Genomic DNA, 17404 nt, shown 5'->3' with positions numbered 1-17404 from the left:
CAGGCCAGGCCTGGCGCACTCCTCCATCCATTTCAAATGATGCTCTGATGTATTATCCAGGGGCAGTTTTGAAAAGGAGGAGAGCAGAAGAGTGTGCTGCTCTSTCATTCATTATTCAAGAGCTGTCTGGGTTTGTCTGGCTGAGTATTTTTTCCTTTTATGATGCGCCTGTAAAGAATTGGGTACAGGGCTTATTAGTACTATTTTTGGAGGAACACTAAAGTGTTCACAGACAGTGAATTCAGCCTTTAAAGGGAACGTCGTTGAGCATGACCCATTATTTAATGGATATACTCATGATGTTGAGAAGGTCTTGAGTGCAGCTCTGGATTTCCTAGGCAATATCGAACAGGTACATTTGCATCTGGCCATGYAGAAGCAGAGTTATTTGAGCAGTGACAAGTTCTTTTCAGAAAAATTCAAGGACATGTGTTCTGTTTTTTTGTTGTTGTTTTTTTTTTACTACTTTGGCAAATGCATCTTGCGTTGTCTTTGGCCACACATTCTTGAGAACATTAGACCTGGTATAGGGCAATCTTGGCACATATCAGGTAGTCTTGGTCAAGAGAAGCTAAATTCTTGACCATGTTCAAAGACAGGTTGCGGTGGCCAGCGTCAAACTGCATGGAGCACTACAGGAAAAGTCCTTTTGAAGTACTCTTGGACAGGCTTCCTGTGAACAAACAGTGAAGTAGAAGAAGAAAGTGGAGAAGAAGAAGTGAAGAAGGGAAGAGCGTGCTTCCCATGGCAGAAAGGAGAGAGCTAAATGTTGACTACAGACTTGGTGGCTATGACTTGGTTTTTCATTCAGGACCTTACAGAAGCCCCTCTGGGCAGATGGCCACGTTGCCTTCCTTCCTGCCTCATGGTGAGCACACTCCATTTTCCTACAACTGTATATATCAAACTGCATTAGTTTTTTCACCTTATGACCTTCAATGTTACTTCAGACAGTTCTTAGAGATATAGCATGTTGTAATTTGAGGCCAGGGGTTTGCCTGCTGTTTGTATCAGTACAGAAATCAATCAAGCAGAAGCTTTCTTACCACCTCAGATTTCTAAGAAGTTACAGTTGTTTGAAGATGGTAAAATCAGATACCATCATTGCTAAAAATATATCTACTTCATTTCAAAGCCTTGAATAAATTTAATCTCAAATAAAGCCTCTGGAATAAATTCACCACTGYGTCAATACCTTGAACCAAATCAGACTGTGACCAGCGAAACTTGTATTTTTCATTATTTGTCCCATGGACTGTCATGTGAGTATGGAAAAATTTCTTGAGTTACTGAGAAAAACAGAAGTGTATTTGAATGACTCTGTAGAGGCTTGTAAATCTGTATAAAAATTTATGAGCTTACTGCATTATTCAAGGTACATAATTTTATTACAGATCTGAGCAGTGCATTGTTATTGTCATAGTTTACAGAATGAGTATTTTGGAAAAGAAAAAAAGATTTTACTGCATATATTTTAAAAAGTCTAGGACAATTCTTTGGAAAATTCTGTTCAAAAGTTATTTTAAAGGCAAGTTGCATTGTATACACAGACAAAAGTAKATCTGTGTACGCTAGTATAGTAGCCAGTACTTGATTAATGGTTGAAAGGATGTCCTCATCTAATCCAGTACTTTCCTGTCAGCATCTTATTTAGGATAGAGGTGGAGGATGCTAGAAAGTGGAAAATAAGACATATGAAAGATAATTCTCTGTAACAGCAGTGCATCTATTTTCATTATGTAATCATATTATTTACATATAATGATATATAAATTGTGGAAAGGCAGAGGAAATATCTCATCCTAGAGACCATCTCTAGGCATGTCAAGGACAGGAAGGTGATTAGTAGTCAGCATGGATTCCCCAAGGGGAAGTCATATTTGACCAACCTGGTAGCCTTCTACTATGGGATGACTGGCCGGCTGGAGGAGGGGAGAGCTGTGGTTGTTGTCTACCTTGACTTCAGCAAGGCTTTCGACACCGTCTCCCATAACATCTTCATAGGAAAGCTCCAGGGGTGTGGACTGGATGGGTGGACAGCGAGGTGGATTGAGAAATGGCTGGATGGCAGAGCTCAGAGGGTGATGATAAATGGAGCTGAGTCCAGCTGGAGGCCTGTGGCCAGTGGGGTCCCACCGGGCTCAGTGCTGGGCCCAGTGCTGTTCAACCTGTTCATCAATGATCTGGACGAGGGCACAAGAGTGCACCCTGAGCAAGTTTGCAGATGACACCAAGCTGGGTGGAGTGGCCGACACTCCGGACGGCTGTGCTGCCATCCAGAGGGACCTGGACAGGCTGGAGAGTTGGGCAGAGAGGAACCTCATGYGGTTCAACAAGGACAAGTGCAGGGTCCTGCACCTGGGSAGGAATAACCCCAGGCACCAGTACAGATTAGGGGTCGACCTGCTAGAAAGCAGCTCCAAGGAGAGGGACCTGGGAGTCCTGGTTGACACCAAGTTAACCATGAGTCAGCAGTGTGCCCTCGCGGCCAAGAAGGCCAATGGGATCCTGGCTGCATCAGGAGGAGTGTTGCCAGCAGGTCAAGGGAGGGGATCCTGCCCCTCTGCTCAGCTCTGGTGAGGCCGCACCTGGAGTGTTGGGGGCAGTTCTCAGTTCCCCTGTATAAGGGGGATGTGGAGCTTCTAGAGAGGGTCCAGCGGAGGGGAATCAAGATGATTAAGGGAATGGAACATCTCTCATATGAGGAGAGACTGAGTTAGCTGGGCCTGTTTTCTCTGGAGAAGAAAAGGATGAGAGGGGATCTGATCAACATGTACAAACACCTGAGGGGAGAATGTAGGGAGGAAGGGGCCAMACTCTTCTCAGTAGTGGCCAGCGATAGGACAAGGGGCAATGGGTATAAGTTGAAACACAGGAAATTTCATCTCCACGTGAGAAAGAACTTCACTGTGAGGGTGACAGAGCCCTGGCACAGGCTGCCCAGGGAGGTTGTGGAGTCTCCTTCTCTGGAGATCTTCCAAACTCACCTGGATGCTGCCCTGTTCCCCGTGCTCTGGGTGTCCCTGTTGGAGCAGGAGGTTGGACTAGATGATCTCCAGAGGTCCCTTCCAACCCCAACCGTTCTGTGATTCTGTGATATATATATAATATGTATGTTGGTGGCTGGTAAACATCAAGTTAAAATTGGTTTGCAACAAAGAAATTGTTTTAATTGGACATGAGGGACAGGATTTATCTTGTTCTAACACTATTAGTCTAATGAGTAGTCTAAATATAAACCCCAGGGTATGACGAGTGCCTAAGACAGGTGGCATGAGTTGCCCTCTGCAAGTGATTTTCTTCACTGATGGTAGAGAAAGACTAACAACTAGCTTAGATATTGAAAACTGAATGTTAGACTAGCAGAAAATCYGACAGAAATAACTGCAAGTAGGCTAGCTTGGCACTGAAAATGGAARCTGAATCACTTGAACTGAAAATCAAAATGTTTTAATTTCACTGTGCTGCAGTAAATCCTTATCTGCCTTGGGTTTGGTTGCCTCCTTGATCCTGTTCAAATTTATTGCTTCCTACCCCGAGTGCATCTTCAATGCAGTAATAGGCTCCCTCTTGCTGGCTGTGAGTGTGTCCAGCCTGAGGAGGAAAAGGTAGATCCTGGGTTTTAATATTCCCTTCAGTGAAACGCCGTATCAGAAGCTGCAGCTGACAGATGAAGCRTCTTGGTTATCAACTACAGCAGTTCCCTTTTTGGTCCAGAGTTGAAACTGACCTTATTTGTCACTGGTTTACATAAAGCAGAAGGTCCTGGCTTAGATATTGGGAAATTTGATCTTTAAATTAGGGATTTGAAACAGTCCATTTATACTTGTCCCYGCTGCTTCATTCCCAGCTCTACCGCATTTACAGTGTGGGCGGAATATTCGTTCATGGAGCTGAAACTTGCTGTCTTATTTCAAACACCCTAATGAAGATARATCTTACAGTCAGCAGTTGTTTTCTTTCCAAGAATTCTTCTTAATTCTGCATTTTGTAGATGGTTTCTGCTGCATTAGTTWTTTTTTTTTYTTGAATATAGTTATCCAACGTTAAGCAAATATAAAGCAATGTGTTAAGCAAAGATAAAGAATTTGAAAGCGTGGACAATTTTTTTTAAAGCTTGTCTCAAGCAATCCTTCCATGACCTGATAGTTGGTAACACTGGAGCAGTCACCAGTGCTCTTTTTCTGCACAGCTCCCTCATTAATCTTAGAGTCAAGAGCAGTTGAGAGCTGCCATGAGATGCTCGCATGTCTGTTGTTTTCCTCAAAAATTAGCCACCCCAGGGCCTCCTTTAAGCCCAGGGTCTCTGGGTGTGGGACTGCACTTCTTCCAGAGGAGAAAGAATACCCAGCTGACCCACAGTCAAGTTTAAATCTCTTTCATAAAATACTTCCCAAGTGAAAACRTAAATTATGTCCGACTGAGGAATTGGAACGATTGTGACCCCAGAAGGCTGTGCCCAGCATCAGCTCCCCTGCCCAGCAGGTACCAACCCTGGCCAGGATCCTGCCCCTCAAAGTGGCTACTAGTGGATTTTTAGAGATCATAATACCCCTGAATCAAAGACAGCACGATAGGTACCTGGAATTGCCTCCTGCCTTCCAGCACACACTATTTTACATGTTGTTGTTGAAGGAGGAACCACCACGTCTAATATCCCTTCCAGATTTACCTCCCACTAATTTGTCTATTGTTTTTGTTGGTTTGTTTTTGTTTTTGATTTCATTTCATTCAGATTTTTCACCTCTGCGTTTCTGGGTAGTGATGAATCCTACATGGCTTATGAAAAAGTACTGCTTGTTTTCTGCTACTTCTAAATCTCTCCGTTGATGATTTCTATGAGTTCCTGCTAACACTTGTATTATGAGAAGCAGTGAATAAAACTCCCTGTCCACCATCTCTGAGCTATTCTTGATTCATAGACCATTCTGAAATTGCCCTTCTCCTCCCAGTTGAAAATCGCATTCTATTTATTCTCAGCTCATACAAATCCAAGCCATTCAAAGTTCTGTATAAGCAATTGTGATAATTAAGAGACAAGCACTGAGAGTCGATGGCTATAGCTGAAGTTACTGGATAATTTTAGCATCTTCAGGGTAAAAATCAGACGCCTAGTTTAGAGATACTGATCAACAAAGGTGCTCACAGAGGATTCAGCTACGTCTGAGCTGGAGAACAGCAGCCAGTTGCATGATAGGCATTTTGCAAATCTCTACTACATTCATATACTGCCAAATATTTATTGTCCATGTTGGTTAGACCAGGTTTTCGCACATTAATACTCATACAAATCTCTGCACAGTAAGCTGAAAGATGCTCAGTTTTACGCTACAAGGATCAAAACCAAGGTTGTCTCCATTTCATTCTGGCAGCAGAATTTTAGGAGTTAAAGTTTTCCATCCAAAATCGAAGGACTTTGGTGTTACCAAGGGACTGCCAGCTCCTGTACCCCCAGGATTGGGAATCTGCTGAAGGAGAATATTTTTAGGAGCAAAGCTATTCATATGTTAGTCTCAAATTATCTTCAATAGCGTGCTCAGCCAACTCTCAAAAAGAATACAAGTACACATTAATTAAGAATTAACATAATTCTGTTTCTTGAGTGTGGTGCTTATTAAAATATAAATTCTATGAACATACACTCGAGAGAGAGCTTCAAAATATTTTTAAAAGCTTAATTTGAGTCTCCCTTATTTATTTTTTCATTAAGAGAGAAGATGGCACTTAACTTTGGGAAACTTTCCCACTTCTCAGATAAAGCATCAAAAAGTTGCTAGGTTTCCTTAACTCTGCYGATGGGCCAAAATCAGTAATTATGTAGTTCAATATGAAAGGGAGAGACAAGCCATGGCATTTTGAAAAGCACTCGAAAGCCACATTTTTGAAGGTGTTCAAGCAACTAAAGGATGAAAAGAATATATGAAGGAACTTTCAGGCACACATGCCAGTTATTAACAGAGATTTCACATTTGAATGTTGTGAAATGCTCCTGTTTAGGCATTGAGATGCATTTGGATGTCAGGCTTTGAGCTAACGAGTACCGTAAATTATTTTTTCAAAACTACCTGGACCCAGGACCTTCAACCACTGAATGACTGAGCTCTCTAGCCATGGCATTTGGAAATACTAATGGTCTGCTGCTGACAGAGCACCACACAAAGCATCATTTCCCGTCATTGGTGTCCCCTTTGCCCAGCAGATCTGCTTTTCCCATGACTTCCTCAACTTCTTTGTGTTTTCCAGAATGCCCAAGCCAGCTACGACTTCAGCAGCAATGATCCCTACCCCTACCCCCGCTATACAGATGACTGGTTTAACAGGTAAGTGGCTTTTCCTTGGTTTGATGTTCACTTGACCTCCCTTAGGAAATTGGGGAGTGTCTGTTTTCTGATCAGTTCTGTAGTTCTCAGCACTCTCTTTCACTGCTACTTGAAAATCAGAGGTTACTTCTGACTTCATTTTTAAGGTAAATTCCTCTAGATAATGCTGAGCAGCTGACTTGTGGTTTATGAAGTAAGTTGCTGCTTCAGAAATGTATATATTTAAGCTTCTTGCCTGGGTGATAGCTACATTGTTTTCTGTTGGCTATCCTGTGAGGTTATGATGAACCAACTCGGTATATGTTGAATACAGTTGGGACTGTTTTCCCTTTTATCATGTCTCAGTTGGTCCAATCTTTAGTTTTTTGGAAATTAAATAGACTGGCAGGAGAAATTTTGTACAGATGGGAGCCTGATGGGAAAAGAATCTGGCAAAAAAAAAGGTCTTTTGATTGTAGAGGCAGAAAGGCAGCGTGGTATAGAGTGACCAGTTTAAAAACAATTACATTTGATTTACATTCTGATTTTTTAAATTGTTTTTGTTTCCCCTGTGATTAAGGACAATAGGTAGCATTTCAGGGCTGATGCTGAGATGTTTTTAACCCCTGAAGGAATTAAAATCCATGAATACTGGCCAGGAACCAGTTATTTGGGGTTGTAAGCTGGAATCAAACATTCCAACAGTGTTTGTTGCTTTTTTCTCCCTAAATGATCATGACTGCTCAGGACCCTGTTCTTCTTCAGTATGTTTTGAACTTAGTTTCCATCAGGTGAAGATCTGTACCTCAAGGTATGATATAAATGGGAATAGCCCAGAAGAAAAAGTTTCAAATTTTAGGAAATAAAATATTTCTTTTTGCTTCCCAAAACTCAGTTTGAGTGGAACAGAAACATGTATAGAAAGCTTTTTTTTCCTTTAAAAAACAAACTTATATTCCTTGGTTTTTCAGCTGCTCCATCTAGCAAGACGTTAGCAGAGCCCAGGGTGCAAACGTAGCCATCATCAGGTGTGTTTATTACATCTCAGCCCCCAGCATCTCTGGCTCTGAGATGCTCCCCACGATCTCAGACAGCTTCTACCTTAGGCTTGCAAAAGCCTAAGGATTCGGGATATTTTCAGTGAACATTTCCAAACCTGCTTTAAATTGAAATATAATTAATATCATTGTCAGCATTTGCATAGCAGCAGCACTGAGGATTTGAAAATTTTTGCAGACTTTTGGGCTCAGCCATAGCTTATCAAAAATATTTGGGGCTTATTTGATGTAGTCTTCACCTCTAACCAGCATATAAATGGCTTTTGAGGTTTTTCTTTCCTTTTTTCTTTCTTTTCTTCTTCCACCTCAGACAAGGGCTTCCTTGAATGGATCAAACAGGTTTAGGGGCTGTAATGTCCTCGTTGATAGTCCTGCTATTTTTCAGCCAGAGGAAGATGCCAGTGAGATTTCTCCTTTGTACCAGGAAAGGACATCTGACACTTTTAACCTACGATGAATCCAATTAGTGAATGCAAAGTCAGAGAAGGACTTGGGCTCTGGCTTGTGAAGGCCACTGCCTTTCTTACCTTATTTATGCAAAGGATCTTTGTAGGAGAAAGGTATTACTTAGCTCTGCAGCCGTACAGAGGAAAATTAAATTTAGTGTAGTGCATAATGGTAGGTTGTGTCCCACTAAAGCTGATTACGCTGCTTCCGAGCATTTTATAAGGGGGTGCAGTTTACAATCCTCATGTGCTCTGCAAGGTGACCCCAAAGGCAAAGTCACCTCCTGCGGTCTCCTCAGCAGAGGTCGGGCATTTCAGATGTGGGAAGGATTTTGTCCCCTGGCGCCAGGTGCCTCGGGTTAACATCAGGCACCCAACCAAAGAGCTGAGATCAGCAGTGGGCTGCTGAGGCTGGAGCAGTAGAGTTACTGACTTGAGCTGTTGAGAACAGCGCGATAGCCATTTTCAGTGACACTTCCTTCAGGATCTTTTCTTGAGATGACAGGGACTGGTAAAAGCTGAGGCCTCGGTGTCAGATCCTGATTTGGATCCCTCAGCACCCAAACATTTGGGAAGGATACTCTGGGCTTTTGGTGACTGGAAGTGGCTGGAGTCACAGTGAAGTGGTTGTTCCTCTTTATGCTATGTTGGACTAGATGATCTCCAGAGGTCCCTTCCAACCTCAGCCCTGCTGTGATTATGTTCTGACATTCCACCTGGAAGAGAAATAGAAAGTGAGGAGGGAAAATTAAGTGTAGAAATTGTTTTGTTGATCTCTTTCTTTTTTTTTTTCAGAGAATGTGTTAACCTAGAAAGTGTAACATTCTTAGTCATGGACTTTGAGGTTCCTTTGGTGAGACAGGGGATTTTCTGCCTTACAAGTTAATGACAGGAGCAGTACACATGCAGGAAAACATCCATTCCTGCCTTCACAGCTGGAGGAGGCTTTGCCATGAAGAATTCACATATTCTGTAGGCTGGCACAAAGAAAAAAACAGTATCCAGTTGTTCAGAAAGCAGTTCTGACCTTATTTTTCTCTGCTTATTTCTATGCTGTTAATCAAGTAGATGCACCCAGGTATGACCTATCCTCGTAACTTCTGATTCCTGAATTTTTGTTGGGAGGTTGAAGTTATGTCTCCAGGAGCCTATCCACCTCTGTGTGTAACTACATCGACACATTTGGGCCAAAATAGTTACACAGGCAACTTATTCAAAGAGGTGTACAGCGAGGGCCCCACTTTGCTCCATCTGCTGACAGTGATGCATCTGTCATTGAATTCTATGTGTGCAAAGTCAAAATAGGTTATTGTAATATCCTCTTTTCTCTAAAGAGTATGTTTCCATGTGAGCACATTGAGAGATCTGTGGAACAAAAAGCAGAGGACTGGCTATAAAAAGATGAAGCAGGGGGCTTTTGTGAGCTGCCAGCTGCCCGTGCAGTGTTATTAGACTTCAGGAAAAAATGGAGAGGGTTTTGCATGCAGTATTGCATTAACCACAGCTGCTCTGCTTATAAACACAGATTACTCTTCAACTTTGTACTTTCTAAGCAAAGAACTGCTTTACACCGCTGCAAGCACATTGTCCTCTGCATCTCACCACCCCAGGCCTGTGAGGCCAAGAAAGGTGTTTTGGGGAAGGCAGTTGGCTGGGCAGGCAGGGAGTTATTCCTGTGCTGGGTGAACTGGCTGCTTCCAACCCACAGCATGGGGGTGAAGTGAGCATAAAGGACATGGGATCACAGAATCACAGAATGGTTGGGGTTGGAAGGGACCTCTAGAGATCATCTAGTCCAGCCTCCTGCTCCAGCAGGGACACCCAGAGCACAGGGCACAGGGCGGCATCCAGGCGGGTTTGGAGACCTCCAGAGAAGGAGCCTCCACAGCCTCGCTGGACAGCCTGTGCCAGGGCTCTGTGTTCCCTCGCAGAGAAGAAGTTCTTCCTCACAGATGGAAAATCCAGTGTTGCAGCTTACAGCCATTGCCCCTTGTCCTGTCACTGGCCACCACTGAGAAGAGTTTGGCCCCATCCTCCCTACATTCTCCTCTCAGGTATTTGTACATGTTGATCAGATCCCCTCTCATCCTTCTCTTCTCCAGAGAAAACAGGCCCAGCTCACTCAGTCTTTCCTCATACGAGAGATGTTCCAGTTCCTTAATCATCTGTCACTCTCTGCTGGAGCCTCTCGAGCAGCTCCACATCCCTCTTATACTGAGGAGCCCAGACTTGCCCCCAATACTTCAGGGATCGGAAGCACCGGGTGCGACACATAGCCCAGCTCTTGGCTTGGCCTGAAGAGCTCTGAAGGGGAAAGAAGAAACCTGAACCCAGCCCAACTCCCAAGAGCAGAAGCTTTTTTTTGTTTGTTTCTGAAGGGTGAAACTGCCGCCTGTAGTTTTAACTCCTGCTCCTCCTGAGCCACATCCAGGACCCCAGCATGTGCCATACCCAGCAGTGTGGAGGCACCCATGTCAGGCAGGGAGAGCTCGGCCTCGCTGCCCTGCTCTGGCATCTTGCTGCACGCACGGACCGTGTCCCAGAGCGCTGGCAGARTGGAGCTCTGCCGTGATATAAATAACCAATAATGATTCCCTCTTTAGCAGCCTTTACATTCTGCATATTCTCCCACCCAGATATGAGGTTGCTGGGCAAAATTTACTCACTCCCTCAGTAATTTGTATTTTTCAGAGTTAAAAATATCCTTCTACTTATTATGGGTCCAAATGAAATCCCACTGAGTCAATGAAAGAAGTCCCATAGGCTTCCAACCAGTGGTCATTAATTGGGTAAAAACATCTGCTCCTCTTCTCATTTTTTTTTAGTCAATACCATGGAAACAACATATTCAACAATTGAAAATACTTCCACATGGAATTTTTTAGCTCTTTCCACCTGCCATGTAATGTCAAGTTAGTAAAAAGGCCTCCAAAGGTCCCTCTGAGTTTTGCATATTTCATTGCTGCCCAGTGCAAGAAACTAAAGTGAGGCTGGACTTTAAAGATGGACTTTGCCAGCTATTGAAACTGCAGCCCAGAGAAGCTCTCCCCTGGGAATGTTTAAAGTTCAAAGTCCTGGACCTTGCTGTCTGTAGGTGCATGCTGAAGCATAGGAAGAGGAAACCCGTTGAAAACTGGGGCCACCATCCTTAAAAAATTTAGATAAAGAACATGTACAATAGCACCAGCAGTTGGTTTAATAAATAGATTTCATTTTCAAAGTCAAAGTCAAAGAACTTTTCCCCTTTGTTTTAGTTATGTTATTTAAACCAGCTGAAATCACCTTTCTCACCTTATTTTTTTATGAATATTTATGTAAAATATTGCATCTAGGCAGTGCGTAGGGAATAGTTGCTTTCTAAACATATAGAGCAGGTTTACAATTAAGGTAGTTTGTTCATAACTAAAAGATAGTTGCTTTCCAACCCCTTGTTTTAAAAATTGAAGTAATAGTTCGGATGTGAGCAACTGAGAGAAAAGCTGTGTTTTAAAAATTGAAGTAATAGTTCGGATGTGAGCAACTGAGAGAAAAGCTGTGATTTGTGCCTGTGACAGAGGCCACTTCATAGAAACCGCAGTGCGTTTATCAGTGATACATGAGCACCAAATCGGCCTAAATTTGAAAAGTGTGCTCCTTGCCATTAATAATTCAGCTAAGTGCTTTGGCGCTGACTCACACGTGCTTTTCCTCCAGTCAGCAGCTCCGTGTCTCAACCTCTCACTGCAGGGACGGGCCTGCTTGCCCAGGCCACCGCRCGGCCTGGGGGGCACACAGACGTGTGGGAGAGATTTTCTGACAAAACTGTGGCAAGTCGTGTCTGGATACGGCCCAGTAATGTCTTTCCCCCTGTGAGAAAAGCCCTTAGCTGAGAGCGTCACTGATCTTCACGCCGGTGTCGGACACGAGGGTTGTTTTTTAGCAAAGCCGCTTGCTCTGCTCCGCGACTCCTCGCAGGCCCCAGGTGAGGGGCTGGCGGGTGCCTGGCATGGGGTGACTTCCTCACCATTCCTCGAGCGTGGGCACGAGGGAAAACCTGTCCCAAACAGCCCCGCAGCTCAGTAAGGCGTCTGCACCACCGTCCTGTCCGAAGACCTTGAGGTCTTCACCCCTTCGCGGTGAAGGCACCGCGTGCGTTTACGACCACGCATTTCCTTGAAGGAGGTCTCTGCAGGCACACGCTCCTCCGAGCACTGCAGGGAGAGGGATGTGTTGTTTCTTACCCCTCAGTCAGTGCTACACTCACTKCTGCCAAGGGTTCTTAATGGGAGAGAGAAGAAAGATGATCGAAACAACAAGAAAGATGATTAAAGCCCGCAGGCCTGCGTGCGGTCTTTGCGATGCAGGGGTGCTCCGTGTGCGAGTCCTTAGCGTGGTAGGAGCCCTGGCGCTTTCAGTGCACAGCGTGGGCTGCTTTGAGCAGTAGGAAAGCTCCGAATCAGTGCATCATCCTGAACAGGTTTCACTCGTTTCTTTGCTGCTCTGTTATTTTTTTATAACTAGATTGTATCGACCATATTTATGTTTGCTGTGGTTTGATTTTTATGATGGGTTCAGAGAAGGGAAGATGTGCCCTGCCTTGCTGCAGGCAGCCTCAGATCTCCTGCCGGTTTCGGGGTCTCTGTGAGGAGCTGGGAAGCGCTTCAGAGGGGCCAAGTCCAGGTGGTCTYGAAATACCATGTGCTGGGCCCAGCCTAGACCCAGATGTCAGAGCAGAGACACGTCCTACCAAGGCTGAACGCGGTACCCGAGTGAGCTGCCAGCCCCAGCTCCTCGTCCGTGAGCAGCTCTCCTGGGAATTAGGCCCTGGATGGGGAGGGGGCTACATGTGCCATGGGTCTGGACTTTTGGGGTGTCCAAAATAATGGGTGTCACACTGCCAAGGGAAACACCACCACAGGAATRATCTGGACACTGTTGGTATTACACTGTTCTTCCAAGTTGCTGTTCCTGTTCTCTCATAGTTGTTAACTAGGCAGGGCCTGCGTGGTGGCCCAAGTTAAAAAAGAAAATGGCTGGATAACTTTACCACTAAATGAAGGAGAAATGTGTGGTTGGCCTCAYGGTTCACACTGCAGAGAGGAGCTTGAGGAAGGGCTGAGCCCATCGGAGTCCAGCCCTCCGCAGGATACCATGGAGAGGGAATGGTTTCCYTTTGGAAGTACTGGAGGTGACTGCAGTGAGGCAGACACACAGCCAGGGAGATGCAGCTTGATTCAGCATGTGCAGCTCTGCCTCAGCTGGGACTCACGTGGTGTCTCTGTCTTCCCCTTTGCAGCCATGGGACAAGGTGTGCGGGAGAGGTGTCTGCTGCGGCCAACAACAACATCTGTGGCGTGGGAGTTGCCTACAACTCCAAGGTGGCAGGTACAGTAGTCATCTGAACACTGCATGCTCCTTATGCTCAGTTTTTTTTATGTCGRCTCCTGTTTGTATACTAATATTGAATGCTCCTTGCCTGCGTTGTTGCAGAATCATTTGTGACAAATCTCATTATGCAGGAGGAAAAATGGATATTCCTGCAGCACTTAGAAATTGGACTTGTAATGGCAAATCCCATGCTGCTTTTATTCTCTCCATTGCCATCAGGCTGGTCCTGCAGTGGTATAAATTTCCACAAGATTGTTCATCTCTGGTGTTTTAACAAGGTGGTACAGAATGGTAGAAGGGGAGCAATAAAAATAAGAGGGGGGTGCTTTGCATTCACACCTCATGTGTGTTGGGTGCTTRGGCTTCAAACCAACTCCTGCCTGGTGTTACAGTGAGATTGCCCTATAGTGCATTAGGTTTGGCCTTGGGCAACATCAGCCTATTTGGTTTCACCCAGAAGAAATCCATTTTTTGAACTACAGGAGTGTTCTGTGATGCGAACCAAGGCATAGTGGATGGAGGTGGATGCTTAAGAGAGCCACTTCAAAAATCATTCCCTGATCCAACTAAAACGCTGGCATGGAGGCACCCATTGCTTCCTGGGAATGGTTCCCCGTGGTTGCATGTGGGCAGTTCTGCTCGGCTTTGCCAGCGCCCATTTTGGCCACGACATAAGAACAAAGGCTCCGTTTCAACTATCAGCTGTGCAGAAAGCCTGGAGTCTCCATGTCAGAAGGCCACCAAGGTGTATTTGCTAAGTGATTACCCCTGAGAGTGAGGAACTGACTCTAATGTGCACTTGGGTCTAGTTTCTTCTTGGTCTGTTTCTTCAGTAACCTCATGCACTCCTCAGAGGTGGGACTTTTGGCACCATTGGCATTCTGGCAATAACTAGTTCTAGGGGATCACTCGAGAATTTGGCTGGAGCTCACTTGACAATTTTGAGCTGGTGGTTAAAAAATAGGGTAACAAAAAGCCTACAAATACCCTCCTGTACTTGTCCACTTCTGCTCAAAATTCCCCACTGAATTTTGGGAAGGCCATGCTTTTCAGAATGGGTTCGGCATGCATCTGCAGCACCACCGTGTGGACAGTGGAAAATTGTAATTAGAGCTCAGTATCTGCTACTGACTTGTTTGAGGGTCCTGGTTTGCAAGTGGAGCTGGAAGTTGCCAGCCAGGGATCTGAGGCACTGGGTGTTTTGCCTCTTGTGCCTCTTTTCTGCGCTGAAGTCAAACCAAATGGCCTGGACCTACTCGTGGTGCCCCCCATCTCCCCATGTTCAATCATTGTTTTTGTGGTTCAGTGCAGACTGAACGCATTTTTCAAGATTTTTCAAGAATTTATGGGAACTTCTCACTAGCTAAGTTTCACACAGAATTTCTTAGCTCAGTTAGCAGATCAGGAATATTCAGTTTCAGTCTTCTTTCTATTTAAACTTCATACCATGTCYGTTTGGAAAATGCCCGTTTTTCAGTCTCACATTTGGCTCGTGGATTTTGTATTGATTATAGTAAAAGCACTAACTTCTAAATGAGATTCCCTACTCCCATTTCCCTGTTTGGCTCTCTGGTATTGATTGCTGTAACATCTCTATCCCGAAGCCCTTGGGAAAAGCACTGAACTTCAACTTGGGGCCGTACAGGGCGTTTGAAATGCACACTTTGTTGCTCAGATCTCAGCCAAAGGCCACCAAAAAGGTTGGCTGTCAGGAGGAACCGGCCTCTGCGTGGGGTGTGATGGATGTGAAGGTTTGTGCTGCTCTCTTTGGCACAYTCTTTGGCAAACTCTTTGGTTTGCTCAGGGCTGGTGCTCAGAGATGTGACGAAGCTGGCGTGTCCTGGGATTGTAGCAAAACCCAAACTGCATTTCTACTTCAACAGGGGTTACAGAAAGCAGGTTTTGTTCTTTTTCTTCTCCTGCAAATATGGGCCATATTTTGCTATTGTCTTCATTCAGGGACACTGGTGTTTTTCCAGGAAATTCAGTCAGCTCAGTCTTTTTCCACCTTCTGATTAAATTTTGGAGAAGAACCAAGATAAACAGAAAAGTCACTTGAGAGGTGAATGGAATGTCAGGACATCATGGATACAAGTTAGGAAAGGAAGCTCTAATCTTTATCCCCAGTATATAAAATGCTTTCTCTTTTGGGAGCATGCTGCATTGCTGTGGCTGGGTTTTTAGGGACCAGCATCCTGTTGACTAAATGTACTCTGGTGAAATCTGAGTACAGAATTGCTGAGTGAAACTGTCAGTAAACTAAAATGTTTGTAGTCGGTGCAGTGATCCACATGCAGAGATTTCATCTTTTCCTCAGTAATGTGTAATTTGTGTTGATTAAATCTGCAGGTATCCGAATGCTGGACCAGCCGTTTATGACAGACATTATTGAGGCTTCTTCCATCAGTCATATGCCTCAAGTCATAGATATATATAGTGCCAGCTGGGGACCAACTGACAATGGAAAGACTGTGGATGGACCTAGAGAACTGACACTGCAAGCGATGGCAGATGGTGTGAACAAGGTAACAACCCCATTAAAAAAGCTGAGGAGCAGAGCAGGGTGTTATTTACACACTGACTTTATGACTTTTTTCAACTTTCATTGCATTATTTGCTTTCCCTACAGATACTGGTCAAAGCTTGGCAGGTTGCACTGGTGTTTTCTCTGCAGTACTGTGGCTTTGCCTCTGTTGTATGGGCTTAGAGTGCTGTGCTCTTCTGCATGGAACCACATCTATGTCTGGTCACCTCACATGTGCTTTTCACATAGTTTCACAGATGAAAGAGCTGTAATGAGGAAWGAGATGGAGAAAATATTCCCCTGGTCAGAATATGCCACAAGTTATCCCCTAGAAATATTTCCCAGTTCAACACATGTTTGTCATGYTACTACTGATGTTACTTTGTCTGTTTCAATGTGCCACTAGTTTAATTGCCCTTCTCGATTCCTAGGATCTTTYAAGTTGCTTATATATGATCATTGTTACAGCTGTGATTGCACCTACTCAGATGTCCATKGAATTATATATTCCCCTGCAGCAAGTGAACAGGTTTTTACCTATTTTCAATATCCMTTCAGAAAATTTTTCCATTAGCAGCCAGCAAGATTTTATGAAAATGGAGGCATTCCGTTAAAATAATTTGGATTTCACAGACTGGCATTTTCTGCCATTTCTAGCCAGTTCACATTCTGCAGTGTGCAAACACATGAGGTCACCAGTTGCTCATTTTCCTCATTTTGATTTTAAAAAAGGGATTATTATAATCCTTTAGACCACCCAGGCCAATCACAGCTGTCAGAACACACATTAGTATTTATACAGCATTCTTCAGGGAGAAGCATCTGTGAGTTGGCTTAGAGAGGCCTCTTGGCAGCAGAATGGACAAAATGGATAGAGAATCTCTGCTTGGTTTTGATACCTTTCGGAGGGAACCTTCCTACATGGACCTGATCTGTTTTTTGGCCAGTCCGCTGATCCACTGGTCAAAACTCAGTGAGTTTGGAGCATGATCATTAGGGTAGGGACTGTAGAGACAAATGTGTCCTCAGGAAGCATGTGGGCCTTGGAGAAAACACCATMAGAGGTGGTTTCTGGGAGGATGGTATTTGTGAGGGTGAAAGATGGGGAGAACTTCCACTTGTTGGAGGAGCTGGGAGAGAAGAAAGCAGTCAAGCCCAGAGGAAATCGCCAGAGTGGGGCTGTTGGGGAAGYACAGTGAGTGAAAAATGTCTGCTTGTCTCTGTCTCTTCTGTGTCTTGTGGCCAGGACAACCACATCTGACGGACTGTAGAAGGGCTTTCATTGGAAAGACCTGGGGTGGTTTTGTGGGGRAGCTCTGCAATTACTCCTTTCCCATCCGAATGATTTCTTCCTGTGGCTTTTGCCACTYTCTCCTTCTCTTCATCCCCACCTCCCTGAGAACAGCACAGGCAGTTTACCAGGTTTTGTGACATGATAATTAAATCTACTGCCATAGGAGGGGGCAAAGTATCTAAAGCTTTCTCAAATTCAGAGCCTTAAGTGTTTTGCCAAATAGAAGAATTATAGGTGTCCTCATGCTGTTGCCCATTAATTTACAAATGTGCTTCAATAATTAAGGAAATTTTGTCACAAATTTCTAATGAGTTTGCTGTGTTTTGCAGTAGAACCAAATGTTGGCTTGATCAGTGCCCTGACTTAATACCAGCAGTTTCTTCTTGTGCCTTTTTATGCCCTCCAAAAGGTGCAAC

General features: G+C 44.4%; 1 protein-coding gene across 1 annotated transcript in view; it reads left to right on the top strand.

Annotated features, from left to right (window-relative positions):
• PCSK2 (proprotein convertase subtilisin/kexin type 2) overlaps positions 1 to 17404 on the top strand; it is a gene marked incomplete at its 5' end in the record, with an annotated part of 86572 nt that overhangs the window by 54516 nt on the left and 14652 nt on the right. The window contains 3 exons of the mRNA XM_026036599.1: positions 6244 to 6320; positions 13079 to 13167; positions 15520 to 15695. Coding sequence (XP_025892384.1) covers positions 6244 to 6320; positions 13079 to 13167; positions 15520 to 15695 — 342 coding nt within the window. The remainder of the gene's footprint in view (positions 1 to 6243; positions 6321 to 13078; positions 13168 to 15519; positions 15696 to 17404) is intronic.

The sequence above is a fragment of the Nothoprocta perdicaria genome, unplaced genomic scaffold (genome assembly GCF_003342845.1).
Source record: "Nothoprocta perdicaria isolate Ctin4 unplaced genomic scaffold, notPer1 scaffold_181, whole genome shotgun sequence".
NCBI classification, from domain to species: Eukaryota; Metazoa; Chordata; class Aves; order Tinamiformes; family Tinamidae; genus Nothoprocta; species Nothoprocta perdicaria.
Note: the sequence above shows the minus strand (reverse complement) of the source record. Positions and strands in the feature narration are given on the sequence as shown.